This window comes from Urocitellus parryii, chromosome 5 (assembly GCF_045843805.1).
Source record: "Urocitellus parryii isolate mUroPar1 chromosome 5, mUroPar1.hap1, whole genome shotgun sequence".
Classification (NCBI taxonomy): domain Eukaryota; kingdom Metazoa; phylum Chordata; class Mammalia; order Rodentia; family Sciuridae; genus Urocitellus; species Urocitellus parryii.
The window spans coordinates 147700136-147723535 of NC_135535.1; the positions used below are offsets into that span (position 1 = coordinate 147700136).

The 23400-nt window shown below is 36.6% G+C and overlaps 1 protein-coding gene across 3 annotated transcripts in view; it reads left to right on the forward strand.

The window, feature by feature from the left end:
- Bicc1 (BicC family RNA binding protein 1) overlaps positions 1-23400 on the forward strand; it is a 300721-nt gene that overhangs the window by 250323 nt on the left and 26998 nt on the right. For all 3 annotated transcript variants that reach the window (XM_026409052.2, XM_026409053.2, XM_026409054.2), the window contains exons 4-10: positions 12129-12208; positions 14131-14289; positions 15489-15542; positions 16059-16253; positions 16480-16731; positions 19874-20005; positions 22310-22496. In XM_026409052.2, the coding sequence (XP_026264837.2) occupies positions 12129-12208; positions 14131-14289; positions 15489-15542; positions 16059-16253; positions 16480-16731; positions 19874-20005; positions 22310-22496 (1059 nt within the window). The remainder of the gene's footprint in view (positions 1-12128; positions 12209-14130; positions 14290-15488; positions 15543-16058; positions 16254-16479; positions 16732-19873; positions 20006-22309; positions 22497-23400) is intronic.

The following is a 23400-nucleotide window of genomic DNA, read 5'->3' on the forward strand; positions in this document are numbered from 1 at the left end:
CACGTTATAAATGTTCATGATGGAACATATAGAAGAACTTGAAGCATAAAATAAAAATTACCTGTGGCTCTGTGATTTAGAAATAATCACTATTAATTTGGTTGTTGTCGTCTTTTTTTTTTTTTTAATTTTCTTCCTTCCTTTCTTTCTTTCTTTCTTTTTTTTTCCCCCCATACTGGGAATTGAACCTAGAGGTGCTCACCACTGAGCCATATCCCCAGCACTTTTTTATTTTTCAGTTTGAGATAGGATCTCAGTTTGAATTGCTTAGGTCTTACTAAGTTGCTGAGTTTGGTCTGGAACTTGGAGCCTCTAGCCTCAGCCTCCTAAGTCTGTGAGATTACAGATCTGAGCTATTACACCCAGCTGGTTGGTCTCTTCTTAACTGTATTCTTAAAATGAATCATGATCCTCATTGTGAAAGTGTGATCCTTTCTGCTTTTGAGGATTTGTCACCAATATTTGTCTCCACTAGAGTATGGTAGAGGGTTTAACCATATGCTTTATTGATCTTAAAAAATTTTAAAAACATTTCAATTTTAAGAAAAATTAACTTTAATTTTTAACTTTTAATTTTTAATTAATAAAATGAACTTTATTCATCTTTATATATTTGTTTACCATTTTTCTATTGAATTATTTATTCATGTCTTCTGCCCATTTTCTAATGGGACACTTACTATTTTTTGTCTTGATTTATAGGAGATCTTTGTATGGAAAAATGATTTTAAAAGATCATCTTTGTTGTTAGAAGAATAGGATTAATTTGTTTCCTTTAATAGATAATATTTGTTTTTTTTTGTAATTAATTATAAGCAGCTCCTTTTTCCTCTTAAGGAAAAAGCTAGCTTTAAAAGATTGAAATCTCCATTTTTTTCCATTATTGAAGGTAATCAAGGGGTTGGAGACGTAGCTCAGTGGTAGAGAACTTGCAGTAGACCTTGAGTTCCATCCCCAACACTACACACACACACACACACACACACACACACACACACAAAGGGGGGGGGTCAGCAGGAATATTACCTTTGTATAAATGCTCCATTAATCATTATTTAAAAATTGTTAGCTTCAAGAAAAACTTAGATATTTTTATTAAGAAAAATAAAGGACTATTTTGAAGTTACTTAAGAAAGTAAATTATACTAATTTTCTCAGAAAATATACATCTGTTAAGACTGAGAGATTCCTATGGAGCCTGGTATGTATTCCTGGTTCCTATGTAGCCAAATCAGTTACCAAAAGGCAGGAGAAAAAAAGCGATATGCAAAAGAAGAGAATATGTGGCTTCATGGGGGGTGGGTACTCACAGTTACTCATGTAGTTTGTAAAAGTGGAGAGTAAGAGGAAAAGATTGACAAATAGGTATTTCCTAGATGATAATTTTGATCCATAAGGTCCATCAACCTAATATTAGGCATTTTTTATTTTTGTGAAAATTGCCAACTTTCTTAAGGTCATGAATCAGCTTGAAACAGTCTTTGACAGAGTGAGTTGAGCCCATAATTAGCTCCTCTTCATAGTACCATATCAAACTTTCTCACTAGATCTTACCAAAAGATGAGAAATGTGAAGAATTTCAATACCAGTCTGAGGTTGTTATTTTTGGAACTAAATTCCTAGGAGTTTTGCTGTTTTCTGTATACTCCCTTTATTGTGCCTTGAATGATTTCAAAGAAAGAACTTTTAATTTTTAGATTTCTTTTCTTAGGAGGACAGACATGAAGAGATCACACGCCTGGTATGACGTGATCATGTCTTTATTTACAGGGCTTTCTTGTCTCCTGTGTGTGAACCCTTAAATGTGGTGGCTTATTCTGTAATGGCAGCCAGCAGTTGTGTGCTAATAAGATTTTTCATGAATAGTCCCAGCTGTTGTAAAAAGGAACAATCTGCCCTGGCTACAGATTACAGCACTTTGGGTTTAGACGGCAGGCAGTACCTCTGGGACCTGTCTTGTACACTGTGAACATCAGTATTCCTTGGAGAGGGAATGAATATTAGTCACTGCTGGCTCTTACATAAGTTGCTGTTATCTCAATACAATTTCCTGAGGATCCTTTATCCTGGCACATTCTTTCATCCTCTCTAAACAGTGTACCCTCTTTTATCAAAAGGACTATTATCAGGATTGGGATTCCATTGCCATTCCAGAAAGCCAATGTTCGGGTCAGCCCTCTTTTCTGTATCCCTCCTTGTCCTGGGTCCTGCATCACTGTGGCATTTGGGCTTCATTGCATGGTTAAAAAGAGTTGTCCATCCCTAGAATGGACATGCGTGACATCCTCCCTGTAGTGACCTGGCTTTCTGTAGAATTGTTACATACACATCACTCAGATGATTCCTCCTGGCACTTAGTTTCTACTCCTCCTCCCCAGAATCCTCTTCCTTATCTCTGGAATATAGAACTTAGATGCCAAAAGACTGCAGGAAGCTAATTGAGTTAGGCTTTGTGTTTTTCACTTTCTTTTTCCATACTCCATGTTCCAAAGCTAGGTTTATCTTGTGCTTTGAATTTGTGAATGCCCTTCTTCTACCTGAACAGCAACTCTGAGGTTATACTTCGAGTTTAGTTTATACTGTGTAAGATAAAGTGGTTTATAAGATAAGGCGGTTTATCCTTTTTTAATTCTCAGACTCCTTAAATACATCTGTTCTTGATTATTTCATCTGGTATGCCTTGATTTTGCTTCATATTTTGTTTGCTTTTCCTTGTTCTTTTCTGAGATTATTTCTAGGTTTTTGCTGAGTTCCCATAACTCTGTTTCTGATTAAACAACTTTGATAAGTCACATAGGAATTTTAACAGAGAAGAAGCATGTGTGCAATTTACCTTGTCCCTCCTTTATGTCTTATTTCCTCCTAAAGTTGAAAGATCAGAGGAGAACTGTTTTAAGTAGATTACATCATTAACTTTTGAACTGTTTTGTTGCTGATTATATTGGAAAGCTGGTCGTTCATCAGCAAAAAGGCTTCATTTATTTTCCAGCTACCTTTGGGTTTTCACAGGCTGGTAGCTCTTTCCTAACCAGCTGATGAAGAGTGGGCTCCGTCTTGGTACCTAAACGTACCTCCCATTCTTTTTTTGTATTCAGATAGAACCTACCTGAGGTACTCAATGCTGTATTATGAGGTTCCTTCATCTTTAGTCATGACCACAAAAAAATTGAGCTGAAAAGTGTCTTGAGAAACCTACCATGCTTTCTTTCTTTTGATTTACTCGTGTCTCTATCATGTCAAGAACACACTTTCTCTAGTGAGTATTAAGTTTCATTCTGTCAAGTGAAATTTTGATAGAGGTTGTCATAGGGCCTCATGATGTTTAGATTGATTGTGGATTCCAGTGGGAACATTATTCTTATGAAAACTAGGTTTTGGAATGTAAAATATATTCTTTTCTTTACAGTTTGCATCTATTCCCCTTCTTTCTTAGTTGACTATTAAATAGATAATTATTTTCTGTTCCACGACAAGGTAAACAAGGGTGATTTTCTGCCTTATCATAGTTGGTGTAAGGAAGGCCTACAGCAGAAATCCCAGTTGTACCATCTAACATGTTCTAGCTACTTGCCAGCATTTTGCCTTAAAGTACGTATAACTGGAGCTCTTCCAATTCTACCCCCTCTAGTTATATATTCTAAATCTTATTTTTTTTTAATTTTAGAATTCTTGTCAAATATTATTTCTTGAAAAAATGTGGAATCTGTAATACTGGCTCCACAATAAATTGAAAATACTTTGGCATCCTGTTGTTCTGTTTCATTCTTCTAAAATCACTTCCAGTCAGGTTTAATCTATCAAAGTTTTCTCCATCTCTTTATCTTCATGTAAAAAATGTGATATTTGTATGTTATTTGACCTATGTCAAGTTTTTGTTTAAAAGGAAAGTGTTTCTCAAGAGACAGGGAAACCTACTTTTTGCACAGTAAAATATGGGGCGGGGGGTGGCTAGATGCCCATGACTTGAATTCACATTTTCTGATCACTAAAGTAACTTGCCAACCAAAAGGAAAAGTGATCAAAACAGCAGACATAGTAGATGGCATCACGTTCTGAGCTGTGGACAGTTATAATCTCAGGAGGCTGAAGCAGGAGAATTGCAAGTTCAAAGCCAGCCTCAGCAACTGAATGAGGTCCTTAGCAACTTAATGAGACCCAGTCTCAAAATAAAACAAAAAGGGATAGGGTTGTGGGTTGGTGGTAAAGCACTCTGGGATTCAATCCCTAGTGCCCCACCCCAAAAAAACCTGAGCTGTGACTTTGATACAAAATTATATACTCTTTGTGCAAAACAGAAGGAAAGGTCAAGCCACCATTTCTGAAGCTGGTTGTCATCTGTCACCAACATTTGAGGCTGCTCTTTGTCTATCCAGGAAGAGCACTGTGTTGTGTTGATCACTCATAGCTTGTGGTTCTTGGAGACATTTAGATATTTAGTGTCATGAAACTCCCAAAAACTGTAAAATGAAGTTTATCAGACTAGAGAACCTTCTAGTACTGTTTTTATACCAAAGAAATTTGGATTTTTAAGGAAGTATAGCAATGATCTGATCAAATCTCCATATTTTTGAAAAATTAACAATACTATAGAGATTCAGTCTTTTCAAAGTGACAGAGCTTTTTTTTGCACTTTTTAAAAAAATATATTTTTTTTACTTGTTGATAGACATTTATTTTATTTATGTATTTATATGCAGTGCTAAGAATTGAGCCCAGTGCCTCACACATGCCAGGCAAATGCTCTACCACTGAGCCCCAGCCCCAGCCCGTGACTGGGCTTTTTAATGGCTAACTTGGGGTTGGCTGTGGAGTCCATATATTTCTACCACAATATGAAGGGAGTCTTCAGCCAGCTGCAGAGTCGGTCATTAAATGTTAGTGCATGTGTGTTAGGTATATGGCATTCCTGACTTTTCTCTGTGTTATTCCATGTCAGCCAGTGTCCTCAAAATGTCTGAGGCTTTTCCTGAGACTTGATATAATTGACTATTTGGCAGAAATTCTAAACCTAGGGCCATAGTCTTGCTTATTCATAATCCAAAAATCTGAAATCCAAAATGCTCCAAAATCCCAAACTTCTTGAGTAAAAACATGACTCTCCACACCTGACCTCAAGGGACTGTTGTAGTCAAAACACGAGTCACTAATTTAAAAAAAAAAAAAAAAAAAAAAAAACTAAAAACCTGTAGGTAAATAGCAGAAAGATTAGTAGAGGGAAGGGAATAGGGGGAGGGAGGAGAGGAGGGAAAGGGGAAATATTGGGGGCTGAATTAGAACAAATTATATTCTGTACAATTATTACAAAACGAATCCTAATGTTATGTATAACTAAAAAGAACCAATTAAAAAGCACAGGCATCTTTTTAAAAGTATAGAAAATTAACTTCAGGCCATGTGTATAAAGAATATATGAAATAAATCAATTTTGTGTTTAGACTTGGATCCCATATCCAGGATATCTCATTGTACATATACAAATATTCCGAAATCTGAAGGAAGAAAATCTAAAACCTTTCCAGTTCCAAACCTGATTTAAACAAATAAACAAACTGGCTGTTACTCTTTTGGAATTACCTGTGGGTTGTTGGTGGCAGTGAATTTCAGAGGAAGCTGGAGCTGCTGCCTTCTGCTTATCCACCCTGACCACTCCTGATAGACCTGGTGCTCAGCCAGTGTCTCCAGTGGCTGTGGAGGCTCAAGCTCTTCAGGAAGAAACTACACTTGAAACAAAAGTGAAAGGAGCCCTAGGGTCAGGGAAAGGGAATTCTCCTGCTGATCTTTTCTTTGTGGATTCAGGACTTGTTTGATAGTTTATGTGCATAAATGTACCAAAGCCTTTCTGATTTCAGGCCATGATTTGGGGCATTTTCCCATTTAAAAAAAAATAAAAAGTGCAACTCTGATCGGATGATTTTATTTCAGAGTATTGTGAGTGGAAGGAGGGGAAGTTTGACTCCAGGGATTTTCTGCTGCCTTCTCTAGGAACACGCTGAGAATGAAAGACTGAATTTGGGGGTTTGAGTTTTTCACTCAGAAGCATTCAATCGTGGACCCAGGAAAGTAGCAGAAACAGATTGCTGGTAAAAGATTGATGGCTTAAATTCATTATATGTCAGTAGTATGTTTCTTACCATAGTGCAATAATCGCAAATTGTTGCCATAAGTATTTTCTGTAGGTTTTCCTGTGAGATAGGAATGAAGTGGAAGGAGGCTTACTTAGGTTTGAGGAGAGAAGGAAAAGTCAATAAAATATTCACCAATGTTTCTTGGGATGGGAAAGCCTCCAAGAATGGAAAACTGGAGTAGAAACCAGAGTACCAAGAGACAATCTTTTTAAAACCATAATTAAGCTTCACTTAAGTTCATAAAAACATCCCGGCTCTTTTAAATATTTATTTTTATTGAAAATATGATTTTAGCAGTTGTTCTATGAAAATAATTTGTTGCTTTATCAAATCCTTATGAATTTCCAGATGGAAGTCATGAGAACCCTTTGGGGGCGGGGGAAAGGTTTAACTGTACAAAAAGGCTGAGGAGTTTTTTCTTTCATAGTATTCATATATAAAATACCCATTTCATATGCATGTCCATGGCAGCTGCCAGTTAACTTAGTGAAGGTGGGATCACTGTCTGGTCCTGCTCTCTTCCAGTGGGGGAGACACCAGAGGGAGGTGAGCAGATGGCTGGAAGAGGAATCTAAAAACCAAAAATCTGGAAGAATAGCTGACACTTCCCGTGTTTTTCTTTAGGTACTAAGGTCAGAATATCTGAAGTAATAATTATTTGGAGAATAGAAGGTCGAATGGTCAACTTGGGTATGAGATTTAAACTCTTCCTCTAAATCTTCATCTCCTTCCTCTGCCGTTAGCCGTTCCCTACAATGTGGGAGCCATCAGTGTATTCAGCTGCAGTGTGCGGAGTACTTGCCACTTGTTTGACCCTGTGGCTATTACAGAACCGAGTAAGATCTGATCAATTCCTGTGTTCATGGAGCTTGAGGGTTAGTTAAAGTAACTAATATTATTTTTAGAGGAAGTGTCTCAATATTTTCATGCTTAAATTTGAATTATCCTTAAAAGTAATTAATTTGGGGCAAGATAAACTTGGAATATATATATATATATATATATATATATATATATATATATATATATATATATATATATATCTTTTAAGCAAGGATGAAACAATGAAAAATACAGCACTATTAGCCATATTAGCCATCTAATATGTTTATCTAATACATCATATTTATTTTTCTCTGCCCTTACTACACTTGATAATTTTAAAGACCACTTCCCAGCCCCACCCCCCACCCCCACTGATTCAGTTCCTGGAGACAGTTTGGTGTTAAGTGTTGGTGACTGATGTGTGTACACACGTGCTTGTCTTTGTGTTCATTGGTAATTTATTTCTTGGTCACTAGATGGTGCTCTTTTACTTTGAAATAAAGTCCATTCTATCAAGGCTTTTGCTTTTTATCCGTTTATTGTTCAGTTGATGCAGAGATGATAGACAGATTTTTCCTTAAACTGGGATCTCAGGCTTCCTGGTACATAGGAATTTTAATGTGATTATCTAACCTGTAAAATAGGAGGTTTACAGGTTATCATGCCAATCACTACTTACCCTTTATTGTGTGTGTGTGAGAAAAACACTTATATAGAAGCATTTTGTCATGTGTGTTGGGCCAGTACATAGAGATTACAGTTAAAAATTCTCATATGATTTAATCTCCAGTTTCATATTCTTGGTAAGAATCTCTTGGAAAACCATGTATTTCAGCAGGTGCTGAGGCAAGTGTGATGTGCAGGCCAGGTTTGAGAAGCACTGGGCTCACCTCAGACTAGTGCTATATTAATGCATTTTCAGGGTGGATTAGTGTCAGTGTCAGCCAGCAGAAATGCAAACCCCAAGATCGAAAAATTGGAAATTCATACGTTGTTGAATGAAACTTCACCCTTATCTCTACCCTGCACAAAACTCAAAGTGGACCAAAGACCTAGGCATTAGACCAGAGACCCTGCAGCTGCTAGAAGAAAAATGTAGGCCCAACACTCCAATATGTCAGCACAGGAAACAACTTCCTTAACAAGATTTCTAAAGCCTAAGAAGTAAAATCAAAAGTTAATAAATGGGATGGCATTAAATTAAAAAGCTTCTTCACAGCAAAGGAACCAATCAAAAGTGTGAACAGAGAGCCCACAGAATGTGAGAAAATCTTTCTCACCTGTTTCTCAGATAAGGCATTAATCTCCAGGATATAAAAGAACTCAAAAAACTTAACACCAAAAAATCCCAAATCACCCAATCAATAAATGGGCAAAGGAGCTAAACAGATAACTTCTGAAAAGAAGAAATATGAATGCTCAACAGATATATGAAAGGTGTTCAAAATATCTAGCAATTATGGAACTGTAAATTAAAACTGCACTGAGATTTTATCTCACTCCAGTCATAATGGCAGTTATCAAGAATAAAAGTAATAATAAATGTTGGAAAGGATGTAGGGAAAAAGAGTACTGTTTTAGTCAGCTTTTATTGCTGTTGTGACTAAAAGACTGGAAAAGAAATATTTTAGAGGAAGAAAACTTTATTTAGGGTTTCATGATTTCAGAGGTCTCAGTTCATAGAGAACTGGATCCATTCTTTGGGGCTCAAGATGAGGCAGGACATCATGGCAAAAAGTATGGCAGAGGGAAGCAGATCAGATCACATGATGATCTTGAAGCAGAGAGAGAGAGACTCCACTCACCCCAAACCAAATATATACCCCAAAGGTGGGCCCACAATGATCCACCTTCTCCATCCATACCCTACCTGCCTTTAGTTACCACTCAGTTAATCCCATCAGGGGATTCATTCACCGATTGGGTCAAGGTTCCCATAACCCAATCATTTCTTCTCTAAACCACCTTGTGTTGTCTTGTACTTGAGCCTTTGGGAGGCATATCACATCCAAACCATAACAGATACACGCATATATTGTTGTTGGGATGGCAAATTGGTGCGACCACTCTGGAAAGCAGTATAGAGATTCCTGAAAAAACAGGAATGGATATAACCCATCCCACTCCTCCATGTATATTCAAGGGATTTAAAATCAGCATACTGTAGTGACACAGCCACATCAATGTTTATACCCACACAATTCATAGTATCCAAGCTACAGAGCCAATCTAGGTGCCCTTCAGTAGATGAAAGGATAAATAAAATTTATATATACACACTCAGTGGAGTATTACTTAGACATAAGGAATGACTCTATAGCATTTGCTGATAAATTGATGGAACTGTAAATTATCATCCTAAGTAAAATAAGCCAGTCCCCAAAAGTCAAAGGACTAATGTTTTCTCTGATATGTGAAAGCTAATCCAAAATAAAGGGTGTTGGATTTGGAAAAACAAAAAAGAAGAATCATCATCATCAGTGGAGTAGACAAGAGAATGAAGGGAAGGGAGGAGGGATGTGATAGGGAAAGACAGTGGAATGAATGTGACCTAACTTTTCTCTGTCCATATATGAATATACCATAGTGAATCTCAGCATCATATACATTCACAAGGCACTAAAAAGAAGCTATAAGTAAATAGAAAGATCAGTAGAATAGAAGGGAGGCAAGAGGGGAAGGAAAGGGGAAGTACTGGGACTGAATTAGAATAAATTATATTACATGTTTTTATAATTATGTCAAAATGAATCCTATTGTTATGTATAATTAAAAGAACCAATAAATAAAAGAATACAAAATTAAATAAATTAAAATGTAGGAAAAAGAAAAAAGAAAAGCAGACCCAAGTTGAGGATCGTCATTTTGAATGCAGATAACTTTTTATATAAATATTGCCTGGAGGAATTACAATGAACATCATAAGAATCATGGACATAGGGGAAAAGTATCCATCATATTATAGAGAGAAGGCCAGCCTGTCCTTGTTAGGATGCAGGAGGGGACAAGCATTGTGAATAAGAGGTCATATTGCAGGTTCTCTTCTAACTTGTGGTGGTTGGCCATCCGTTGTGCCCTATTCTTAGGTTCCTTTATTTATAACACCTGATATTTAAACATTTTAGGAAGTTTTGAACAGTGTTAAGATCTTTAATCATCACCATGTCCCTTTGACAGGGCAGATGTCAGAGGAGGGATTTAAAAACAGGATAAGGAGTGGTATCTAGGGCAAGAGCAACCATCAGGAGACACAGTCCAGGGAGTGGGCAGGGGCTGTTGACGAAGGTGCTGATTCAAGCATGGCTGCTGGGATGTATCCCTAAAAGGCCAGAGCATTCCTGAGCTCTGAAGCTTCATGGGGCACTGCTCTTAACTATGATTTCACCATCTTGACCCTAAGAATAACCCATTAGCTGTAAGAAAATGTTCTTCCCCTCCCCTTCCCTCTTTCTCATTGCCCAGTTGCACCTTAAGAATAAGGTGGGCTTTCCCCAGTGGCTCGGGAGGCTGAGGCAGAAAGACAGCAAGTCCAAAGCCAACCTCAGCAAAAGTGAGGTGCTCAGCAACTCAGTAAGACCTTGTCTCTAAATAAAATAGAAAATAGAGCTGAGGATGTGGCTCAGGTCAAGTGCCCCTGAGTTCAATCCCCGGTACCTGCCTCCATCCCCCCCCCCCCCCCGCCAAAAAAAAAAAAAAAAGTAGGTAGGCTTAGCCTGACATTGATTTTTCTCTGGACTGGGATAGGGAGATCACAATACAGGGGAAATATGTGTTGTGTAGTTATAATCCCCACCTGGTGATTCTGGTTCCTTATCCTAGAGAATTGATACTTTAGAAGAATTAAAGGACTCAGGCAGAACTGTGTGTTAATTCTGAAAGGTACTCAGTAAACTGAGTACAGGACATAAAGGACTTAGCAAAGAAGTCGGTATGTTGCAGGCATCAAGAGGGTTAGGTTGTCAATGATGTTGATAGTTACAATGAATTTTCTGTTATTGAGCTTTATCACTGACACTATTAAGTCGAGAACTTTCTGCTTGCCTCAGAATGGCCTTGGTCTGCATCAGGCTGACCTATAAGGTAACAGAACACGCAGATTTCTCAAGGACTTGAAAACCTAGTTAGAGAATTAAAGAGCTCATCCCTGTACTGGGGCTTTTGTCTCCTTCTGCCTGGAAAATTCCAGCTGCCCCAACTGTCTCAACTCCTTTATGACTTTACTCAGATCTTATTTCTGAGTCCTGAATGCTCCTCTCCCCTTTCCATAGCTGGTACTCCTAATCCCTTTGTCTTGCTTTCCTCACCCCACCTATTTTTTTAATAATTTATATTTTAATATATTAAAGAATGTATTTGGGGTTTTTGTTTGTTTGTTTGTTTTACTTCTTTCACAAGGTGCCTCAAGTTCTCTATGTTGATAGGGATCTTTTTCTTCCCCAACATATTTCCTGGTGCCCGGAGCAGTGCCTGGTGCAGGATAGATATTTAGAAAACATTTGTCAAATGAGTGAATGCTTTCCTATATAAAATTCAGTAATAAAGAATAGACACAGCAAATATTAGTCACTTGGTAAGAATTCTGGATAAGTAGTAAATATTTTTTTAATGAAAATTAAGGTCCCCCCTGACCTCTGTTAACCCTAACTCTGAGGATGCCTTCTAAATTGGCACATAGTTTAAAGTGTGGATCCAGAGTTGGAAAACATTTTAACAACCAAGTCTCTGAGTGAGGGGTTTTCTGGGGCAATTTACTAAATAAATCACTTTATGCCTTAGGTTTTTTTTTTTTTTAACTAACAAAGGTGTGGTATGGATTCAAGAAATGTATTCAAACCCTTAGAATATATCCCAAATGTAGCAAGAGCTCAATTAACAAGCTAAATTTATAAGTGACTCATTTTCTTTAAAATAATCATGAAATTTCCTTTGCAGTTATATACTTACTTCGCAAAAAAGAAAATTAAATTAAATGGCCTAGCCAGTTTTCAGAAGGCAAAAAGCCACAGATTAAATGCACAATTTGTGCATTTTCCATGTGCTCATTTGTATTACAGTGATAACACTCTTATAGTGACGCAAATATTGTAAAATCTCATTTTTTATGTTGTAACAATTTCAATACAGAGTTTGGGAAAGTTGGAGAATTTCCCATGAGCCTTTGTTTCTGGTTTCTTGTAGATCCCCATATTAAGGTTTCTGGAAAGAAAGAAGATGTTAAAGAAGCCAAGGAAATGATCATGTCTGTCTTAGACACAAAAGTAAGTGAATATTAAGGACACTCAGATGTCAGAACCTTGTCTCTGCAAGGGCTGCTTCATGCCGTTATGAAAGAACCATGTGGAGAAGAAAACCAGGAGAAAGGAATGGTGGGTTTTAAAATAAACACATGTGATTCTACAGTGGATATAAAGTTCTGTTTAATATTTGAATAGGTTCACCATGCTGGGAAATTGAATAACATTTATAAATACCCATAACATACGTACACACTTATGTATGTGGATCAGTGTATGTGTGTGCATATGTACGTACCATCTTTAGAAAGAAACGTTGATGCTGGTTAGTATAGTGTACGATAAACATTGTAGGTAGCTGGGAGAGGTGGACCACACCTGTTATCACAGTGACTTGGGAAGCTGAGGCAGGAGGACCAGAAGTTCAAGGCCAGCCTTGGCAACTTAGACCCTATCTTAAAATAAAAAATTAAAAGTTCTGGAATGTAGTTCAGTAATAAAGCACCCATGGGTTCAGTCCTCATTCATTCCCCATAAAGAAAGAAAAATATTATAGGAGTAGTATCTTGGCCTTTACCATTCCACTAGGAAATCACAATGAATCTTCTTTGTAAAGCTGTGTATTTAGCGTGATAGCATGAAATTTGATGTCTGCGCTTGTGCAGGTATGTTTTCTTTCTCCTGCAAGATACATATACAGAGGTATCCAGGATATTGAAATACATGAACATTTGTACTCATCACATTACATGTCAGGTACTTCACTAAGCACTTTATATATTTTACAAATATTAGTTTCAGTTTCATAACTAACTTAGCACAGAGATAGTGGTTTGCACAAAATCCCCAAACTGGTAAGTGGAGAGGTGGGATTTGTATCCAGGATGCTGTTTGTTTACCGCAGATTTTTTTTTTTTTTTTTTGCCACTTGGTATTTCATTTGTGTGGTCTCTGACCTGTTTTTCTTCTTTCTTTTGTTCTTACATTAAAAAAATACTTTTAAGAATTATCTACCTTGTAATTACTAAATATTTTAGAATAGTCTCCAAAAAAGTGGGATTTATTTACTGTGTTTCAAAGGTTAAACTGAAAGAATTAAGTTTAAAAATCAAAATAATTAATGGATATAGATTGAAAATTACCAATATTTTAATGTCTTATTAGACTTCTTATTAAGGACTGTTCAGCCATAGTTTTGTAAATACAAATGGGTTTCATGTTGGTTTTTATAGTTTTACAACATCCATCTACCCAAAATTAAGTATATTAATTTCAGTATGACCACTGTGTATTTATTCTTCATGTCCTGGAATTTTACATTTTGTTTTAATATAATTAATCTACTCAGTGTTCATTTACTTAAACCATTTTGCTGTCACAGGTCTATGCTTTATGATTTCTTCCTCTCCTTTCTTCCCTCTAGGAAGAGGAATAGATTTTACAAAGTTCAGCATACAGCAACATAGAAGTTGTGAAAACAAAACTATTACTCACAGTTTATTTCTAGTTTTTTGTTCTCTTGGTTTTTATATTCCTCTAACAAGCTTATCTTTAATCTTGTAATTATGTTTTCATCTATTTTTAGTTATCTGAATTAAATGTTTCATGAATAATGTCTTTGAAGAACAAATGAGTAATTTATCTATAATTGTAGCTGACTTTATGTCGGTTTCCCCAAAAATTATCTTGGTAAAGAATATATCTGTCTATTCTGACAAATTTGTCTAAAAATGAAAAATTTTTTATTTAGCCAAAGAGAAATTGATGGATTGAGCATTTTAGATTGAGATGATTTTATTAAGGGATCTGTACTAGGTAACTTTTGTTAATACCCAAAGCATCAAATCCCTGGTCCCCCCCCCCCCGAAAAAAAAAGGACAGTGTTTAGAGAGTAGTTGTTCCTTCCTTTTTCATGCATCAAGAAATAATACATTGTTTCCATGTAGAGCAATCGGGTCACATTGAAGATGGATGTTTCACATACAGAGCACTCACACGTGATTGGCAAAGGTGGCAACAATATCAAAAAAGTGATGGAAGAAACAGGGTGTCACATCCACTTTCCAGATTCCAACAGGAATAACCAAGCAGAGAAAAGCAACCAGGTGATTCATCTTCCCACGTGAACTTTTATGGAATGAATTTCAGCCTTCATTTTCAGTATGCATATCTTTTTTGAGAAATGAGAGCAAAAGATGTAACCCTGTAGATGATGTGCAATATAGATTGTAGAACCCCTGCAAAGAGACTGAAGGTGCTGTGTCTTTTGGAGGATGAATTGCAGGTAGATCCTAAACTCTTGATCTCTAAATGGCTATAGAATCAGAGAAGGATTTGATGGTCATAAAATAGAGCCCGTAAGAAAAGGCTGAGAGAGCCTGTCAGGAGAGGGTGTAGAAGTTTGCCTAGTCCAGGACCTATCCATTCTCTGCAAAAATCCAGAAGTGGGTCCTCAGGGCTACTCATATCACCTTCTGAGAGAGAGTGCATGAGTGCTTCACTTATGAACACTGGCCAAATTATGTATCTATTAAGTTCATATGCACTTTTTGTGATTCTTCTGTTTGGAACTCACCTGTTCATATGTGAGCATTTTCAATACCCAAAGAACAGGTAGTGTAAATTGTGTTATATGGAAGCATTATCTTTTCTAAGCATATTACAAGATTAGAAACTGTTAGCACCAATGACAACAACGAATGTATGTATAAGGTACTAGATAATTGAAAGCCATGATAAAAGGCAAGCATATCATTCAAATTGTCTAACAGCTGCTATGACATAGTCATCAGCCCTTAGAGCTGGGTTGTGGAGCTCCTGTACTCTCACCCCAGTGCACGACTAATGCTTTAGTTGATGGATCATGGGAAGGCTCGGGCATCCCAGGGGAAAGCAGGAAGAATTGTGTTGGACCAGCAATTATTTACCAGCTGGTATGGGAGAAGTTCAAATTTTGAGAACTTAGTGCGGCCATATCTGATATGTAAAGAGTTTAAACAAGAGGGAGAAAGAGGCCACAGACAAGAATTATTATAGAGATGGCCTCATGGGGGCCATGAAGGTTTAGGTAAGTCCAAGGGATGATTTAGATCAGTTGACATACATCATCTGAGATCTCATTAAAATGCAAATTCTGTTAAGCAGATCTGGGTTGGGGCCTGAAATCTGTTATTTTTAATGAGCTCCCAACTAATGTTAATTCTCTTTGTCCCTGGATTACACTTTGAGTAACAAGGATGTGATAACTAGAAATGCAGATGTGAGTTTGATTAAAATACATTAAACTATATTTTTTCTTTTGCAGGTATCAATAGCAGGACAACCAGCAGGAGTAGAATCTGCCAGAGTTAGAATTCGGGTAACTATATATTACTCTTTCATATGGTAAATCCATGTCAGCAACAGTTGCATTATAAGGCTTTAAAATATCAGACTTTACCATTTTATAACCAAATCATATATTGTAAGTAGGAAATAGTGTCATAGTTGTTTTCATGTGCTTTATGGCATCTGCCACCTTATTTTTTACCGTATATGTTTTATTATCAGTATTTTAAAAATGAAGTTCTATGTTAACTCATAAACTGTTTTCTATTGAAAATGTTTCTCCGAGATGTTTTGAATTCACCTGGCTCAGTTTCCCTTATGATTTTTAAATGGTCCTATAGAGGCTTGAGGAAAAATCCACAGTTAGTGTGAGTCACAAGCTCTAAGGTTTCATAAAAGGTTTCTTCCATTTAAATATCGTATATAGTCAACCTAAGCTTATGTCTACCATCAAAGAAATTTATGTTTTTAAATCCATCTTCAGAAAAGAACAAAGGAATCATAATGCTTTAACTGTCTGCTTTGGGTTCTCATAATTTTGTTTTAGGAGCTGCTTCCTTTGGTGCTGATGTTTGAGTTACCAATTGCTGGAATTCTTCAACCAGTTCCCGATCCTAATTCCCCCTCTATTCAGCACATATCACAAACGTACAACATATCAGTATCATTTAAACAGCGTTCCCGAATGTATGGTGCTACTGTCATAGTACGAGGGTCTCAGAATAACACTAGTGCTGTGAAGGTAAATGACTTAGATTATTCTCGTTATTATAAAATTATAAATCATGCAAGTTTTATTTTTAAAGGATATAAGAGTAATTTGTTTTCCAGAATTTTCCTTTGTGTTACATTTGGATTTATAGAATGTGCTATATTTTTCCATAGCTGATAGAAGTGCAGTAGGCTCTTATCCTACACGTGGGCAACTATGTTTTATATGATAATTTCCCTCCCATCCTTTCTACCAGGAAGGAACTGCCATGCTGTTAGAACATCTTGCTGGGAGCTTAGCATCCGCTATTCCTGTGAGCACGCAATTAGACATTGCAGCCCAACATCATCTCTTTATGATGGGTCGAAATGGGAGCAATATCAAACATATCATGCAGAGAACGGGTGCTCAAATCCACTTTCCTGATCCCAGTAATCCACAGAAGAAATCCACCGTCTACCTCCAGGGCACCATTGAGTCTGTCTGTCTTGCAAGGCAATATCTCATGGTAAGGTTCCTGAAATTAGTGTTGTAATTTTTTATTTAATTTCTTTGGATACAAGGTTTGTTGTTGTACTACTTACTCTGCTAATTTGATGTTTAAGAAAGCACTTTGGAAGGCTGGTCAAATAGAATAGTTTCTTGGTAAAAGGAATTAAAGAATAAGGTTCATGGCACCTCAGTAGGCTCAATTTCATTATGTAGGTGATTTTCTTGCAGTGTTATTTTTATCTTAGTCTGAACACAGAAAAGATCACAATGAAATAATTGATTATGTTTTATGGCATAGATGGTAGATGATTATTTTGTGACATGTAGTTCTGGTACACCTTTTCACTTGACAAGAAATTCTTCTGTTGAAGCAGAAAAATAAAAATACTATTTAAGTTTCATCCTCAAAGACACCATGTTTGGAAACCTGGCACCTTTGTACATTTTATAAATTTCTGATATAAATACAATTAATTTAAGCCATGAATTTTAGTGTTACTTATTGAAGAAAAACAACAGAGCTATATTAATTCATACTGCTTCTGATTTGTAATTTACAGTATTTCCCTTCTTATGTAGGTTAATGTTTAGTAACAAAATGGATGAATACAATATCCTTGTTAACATCTGCACTGTTTTCTCTTGTTTATTGCTCAGCATTTAGTGATATTTGAATTAGTAAGCATTAGGTGACCTTTGCTGCTGTTAACTTGCTGAATTCATTTTTGAGAGACTTTCAGAAAATCCAGATTTGTATTGTTGACTCCATTCCTCTGACAGATGAAAACTTGTTATATAATCAATTAGGATTATATAAGAAATTTATGTTTTTAAATATATTTTTGGACAAGTTTGTTTTATCAGCTAATTTTTAATATATTACTCATCAGGTAGCATTTCATATCCAAAAATTGTTATCATTACTCTTCAAATTTTCTTCTTTTCAAGTTCTCTAGATTTTTTTTTTTAGTTCAGTGAAAGTTTTCAAGCATTCTGTGCGGTTATGATTCACATTCATACTTCAGTCATACCTATGATTGCACAAGATTGGAAGAAGGGAGGGAAAAATTAAAAAGGTTTAACTGTATTTTAGTTACATTTTTATTTAGTACCATCCTGAAAAATACTTTTATCCATGAGCAAAAAATTTAAAATTTGTTTCAATTAGTTATACATGCATTTTGACACATCATACATAAATGGAGTATAACTTCTCATTCTTCTGGTTGTACATGATGTGGAATTACACTGGTCATGTAGTCACATATGCACATAGGGTAATAATGTCCAATTCATTCTACTATCTTTCCTATTCCCATACAACCTCCCCTTTCTTCACTCCCCTCTGCCTAATCCAAAATACCTCTATTCTTCCCTAGCCACCCCTATCCCCATCTTATTGTGAATTAGCATCTGTGTATCAGAGAAAACATTTGGTCTTTGGTTTTATGGGACTGGCTTATTTCACTTAGCATAATATTCTCTAGCAATATTTACCCTGCAAATGCCATCATTTAATTCCTCTTTAAGCCTAAGTAATATTCCATTGTTTATATGCCACATTTTCTTTGTTGATCTGTTGAAGGGCATCTAGGTTGGTTCCACAGTTTGGCTATTATGATTGAGCTGCTATGAACATTGAGGTGTCTGTGTTACTGTAGTATGCTGGTTTTAAGTCTTTGGGGTATAAATTGAGGAATGGGATAGCTGGGTCAAATGGTGGTTCCATTCCAAGTTTTCTAAGGAATCCCCATATTGATTTCCATAATGGTTGCACCAATTTTCAGTCCCACCAGCAGTGTATGAGTGAGACTTTTTCTCCACATCCTCACCAACATTTTTCTCGATAATTGCCATTCTGACTGAGATGAAATCTCAGTGCAGTTTTTATTTGCATTTTTCTAATTGCTCAAGATGTTGAACATTTTTTTCATGTATTTGTTGATGGATTGTATTTCTTCTTTTTTGAAGTGTCTGTTCAATTCCTTAGCCCATTTATTGATTGGGTTACTTGTTTTTTTGGCGTTGAGTATTTTGAGTTCTTTAGGTAATCTGGAGATTAATGCTCTATCTGAGTTGCCTGTGGTAAAAATTTTCTTTAATCCTCTACGTTTAACATTAGCTTCTCCTGGTACATGTGTACCAAATCCTGTAACCAGCAGGCTAGCGCTGAATGGTAACCTGCACATCAGAAAACAAAGGTTGCATAGTTCCTAAACTCCTTAGATTAGGGGCCAGAAGGAAAGCATCAGAGGACAAGAAGTCTAAATAAAACTACAGCACTAAATTGGGAACTGTTGAAGGAGGAACAGCAGTTACAGTTCACTACAGGAAAGAGACAGGCAAGTAGCTGTAGCAGAAGGCAAGTAGGACTTGGTTGGTAAAGAAGCCTCTGATTCCAGCAGCTTGGGAGGCTGAGGCAGGAGAATTACAAGTTTAAAGCCAGCTTCCACAAAACTGAGGTGCTAAGCATCTCAGTGAGACCCTGTCTCTAAATAAAATACAAAATAGGGCTGGGGATGGGGCTCAGTGGTTGAGTGCTCCTGAGTTCAATCCCCAACCCCCCCTTACTCCCTTCCCCCCAAAAAAGAAGCATCCTCTGATGAGTTAAGATTCCAAAACAAAGGATCTGTTGAAGGGATAATGACGAACTACCCTGGCCTGGAGAAGGGGGCAGACTTTGAGGCAGGACAAGCAAGGCCAGACTCAAAATGTGGGGCTCTTTAAGTGCCAGTGCCTGTTTAGCTTTCAGGATGCAGTAAAAGACACCACTTTTATGTTGCTGAGCCAAGACATAAGATTAGTACCCTTGATGTGGCTGAGAATCTCATTTCTGCCTCCCCTAACAAATCTAAAGTCAGAGAATGAAGGAATTTTCCAAAGTGGAGAGTGGGTAAAAAATAAATAAATAAAAATAAAAAAATTCAGGGCCCAAACCAGGAACTTAAGGTATATAATTTTGTAATCCAAAAAATAATTTCCTCCCCCTCAACATTATTCCCACACTAGCCCTTCAAACTATGTGAAGATATATAATTTAGCTTTAATACTTTGGTTTATTCTTTAAATCTATAAAATATTGCATTCTTTGTAGGCATGTTGAATAATCAGGTTTTGAAATTATTAACTCCTACACATTGTGTTGTGGTATTTTCTAGGGTTGTCTTCCTCTTGTGCTGATGTTTGATATGAAGGAAGAAATTGAAGTAGACCCACAGTTCATTGCTCAGTTGATGGAACAGCTTGATGTCTTTATCAGCATTAAACCAAAGCCAAAGCAGCCTAGCAAGGTTGGTTCAGTCTGGATGCAGGGAGTCATTCTGTACAGTTTTATTTTGCATACAAGTGTGTATTTAAATTTACATGGAACTAATACTCTCATATGTGTTATTATCTACGTAGTGATAACAATATTGATTTGTAACACCATTATTGGTCATTATTTTCTTTATGTATTTGTTGGTTTTTATAGTCCATTTTTTTGTAACCATTATTTTTCTATAAATGCATGTGAAGGAAAGAGAAAACCCATAGCTTGCAATCTGGTAACTTTAAAGCTTTACATAGTTACCATAGTTGTTTAGACTGTGTGTGTGTGTGTGTGTGTGTGTGTGTGTGTGTGTGTGTGTGCTCCCGTGCACATGCGCATGCATGCACATATCCAAAGCAATTAAAAAATAAGAGCATTTATTATATGCCAGCCACAGTGCCAGCCCTAACGATTTAAAGAACACTTGCCATTCTTTTTGATAAAGTCTTTAACAAGAGTCTTTAGCCTTCTTGTAACCTTTTCTCTAAGATGCTGCAAAAACTCTGTAATTTCATATAGGGTAAAAATTTAATGAAAAAATGTTACACTTAAGTGCTAGTGAGAATGTGAGGAAACAGCAGTGTTCCTACATTAATGTGAAAATTAGCAGAGCCATTTGCAGAACAATTTGAGATGTGATCACACCTGATCACACTCAGAATACTGATTCCTACTTGTAGTCATTACACCTCTAGTTCCACACACTGAAGGCACATTTACACCAGAGGTCAAATAAAATGATGCTGATTGAAAAAAAATCATAAATTGCATGACAGCATGTACTAAATGGTACATGGTTCTTGCATGAATGTGCATGTATTATTTTCTAAAGTGCAAAGCATCACCTGGAAGGGTCACAGCAAATTCACAATGAGATGCCTTTGGACTAGGAGCTAGAAGAATGGAATTATGAAATAAGGGGAAGGAATGCTGTGCTCAGTTTCAACAGTCAGAAACAAATAAGTGCTAAATACAGAGATGCTGTATCAAGTTTGGTTTTCTATATTTTAAAGAAATATCCTGATAAAAGGATTTATAAAATGTAACTGTGTTAAGTTTATGGAAAGTTTAGAAAAAAAAATTTAATTCCTGAATTGAATTGAGTTCCCTAACTTACTATAGTAGATAACACCAAATGGTTGTGCCTTCCAGTTTTTAATTTCTAAACTGTAAACATTATCATATATGTATAATTGTTTGTATATAATATATTGTGTAATTTTGTATATGTAAATACTATAATATTTATTATCCAACTGAAGAAAAATAATCATACCTTCTTCAAAAGAAAACTTTAGATAAAAAGCCCTGATTCTAAGTGAATTTGATATAGTGAGTTGACATTTAGATAACAGGACATTAATTTTATGTATTGTGAAGCTTCATGCTTGACTGATCTGAGTTAACTAGAATTAGTAGAGCTACCAGGACTAAAAGGTAAAGGCTTGAAGAGCTATTCAAGGACGTGTGCTTATAAAGATGGACAGGCACAAGAATTCCAGGAGTTCAGGAAGAAATGGGCAGGTATCAGGGAAAAACAGATTGCCAATCAGAACTTGGAAACCTTACAGCATCCCCTGGCCATTTAATTTCACCTGCCTGGCCTGACTCCAGCTACTGCTTTAACTACTTTCTTAGCCACAAATTTTCTTTACTCTCTGTTGGAACCTTTCCCCTTTGGGTTCACATTTCCAGTTTTCTAGATGAGTCCATTGAGGGGGAAGAAAGATTTGTAATTTTCTTTTACCATGAGCTCAGTGAGGGGGAGTGGTACCTCAAGGTCAGTCAACTAATCGACTATAAATATCAGATATTATAAGTGACTGTGGTTATGCAGTCTGTATGTTGTGACAAGTTGGACTTGGTTTGTAAAGATAAGGTAAAGCCAAGAGAGCTTTAAGGTAAAGAAGAGAGACTGTGGAGAGGGTCTGGAGTTCTAGTCCTCTTGCTGTCCTCTGCAGCTGTGCCATGACCTTCACCAATTCACTTAACACACTGAATGTGAACAATGATCCCACCTCATAAGGTTTTGGTGAGAACTGGAACATTTGTGCAGCTTCCATCAGTGCCTGGAACACAGGACATGTGCAGTAAAGGGTAACTAACATTTTCAGCTTTGCCAAAAATTAAGAAATGAGTGTTTAGGATTTGCAGTTGATTTTAAAGTGGCATGAACATATCCCCTGAGTGGAATTATTAGCATACTCACTTTCCACCTACCCTTCCCCCATTCATTGTAGACTTCTTGCATGTCACTTTTTTCCCCCATTATGTGTTTTCATAGTCTGTGATTGTGAAAAGTGTTGAGCGAAATGCCTTAAATATGTATGAAGCAAGGAAATGTCTCCTCGGACTTGAAAGCAGTGGGGTTACCATAGCAACCAGTTCATCCCCAGCATCGTGCCCTGCCGGCCTGGCATGTCCCAGCCTGGATATCTTAGCTTCAGCAGGCCTCGGACTCACTGGACTAGGTATAAAATTTATTATTATAGTGCTTCTCAGTCACTGGGGAAATGCTTATCTGGTTCCCTTTCTTTCTACCATTTGGGTTTACATTGAAATGCTGTTTTTAATTTCTTCTTTAGGCCCTAAGACCAGGTGAAAAGTAACAAAACTCAAATCGGACTGTTTCGGGGTTTTTGTTGTTGTTGTTATTGGTAGGATCTGTGGATTGTGGTTACCCAGATTCTTCCTGTGTTGGCATAAATAATCAAGGTCTGACTTTTATTTTCAGTGACTGTTTGTTCTTCTAAATTAAGAATGCTATTGAGATTGAAGTGAGCAGGCTCACTATAATTTATGTGTTTGTTCTCTCTTGCATTTGTAATATTGCCATCAGTCCCTAGAGATAAAGATTATCCAGTTTGCTTTTGAAAAAGTAATTGCAAATCTGTATGAGAGGTGGGGAAAGTGGAAAGAGAAAGCAATCAGAGCTGTACCCACGGTAGTTGGGCCTGCCAAGCCAGACACAAAGGGATCCTAGCCACCAAGGGCTGCAAATGGACCTGTATCTACAGCAAGCAATAGAAAAGAAAATAAACAATCTCTGTTGGTGCTTTGGTTCATTAAGAAAGCAGGGTGAGCCACCTAATCGTCATAGTGGTACTTATGGCCTCATCTGTGGATTGCAATCTTACAGGCTGACTTTAGTTGCTCCATTATAGTTATGCTAGGTTCACTGCTTTCTTGCACATTTCTCAGTTGTCTTTATATGAAAAGCTAGTACAGTAACCCTAGTAAATCATTCCATTCAGTGCTGATTTGAGGCAGAAAAAACATTCTCAGCAATCTTTAAAATATTTTTCTAATACTTGTTTTTGCATTTAAAAAAATGTAATCTGATAATAATATGATTATGAATCCAAGGAACCATTC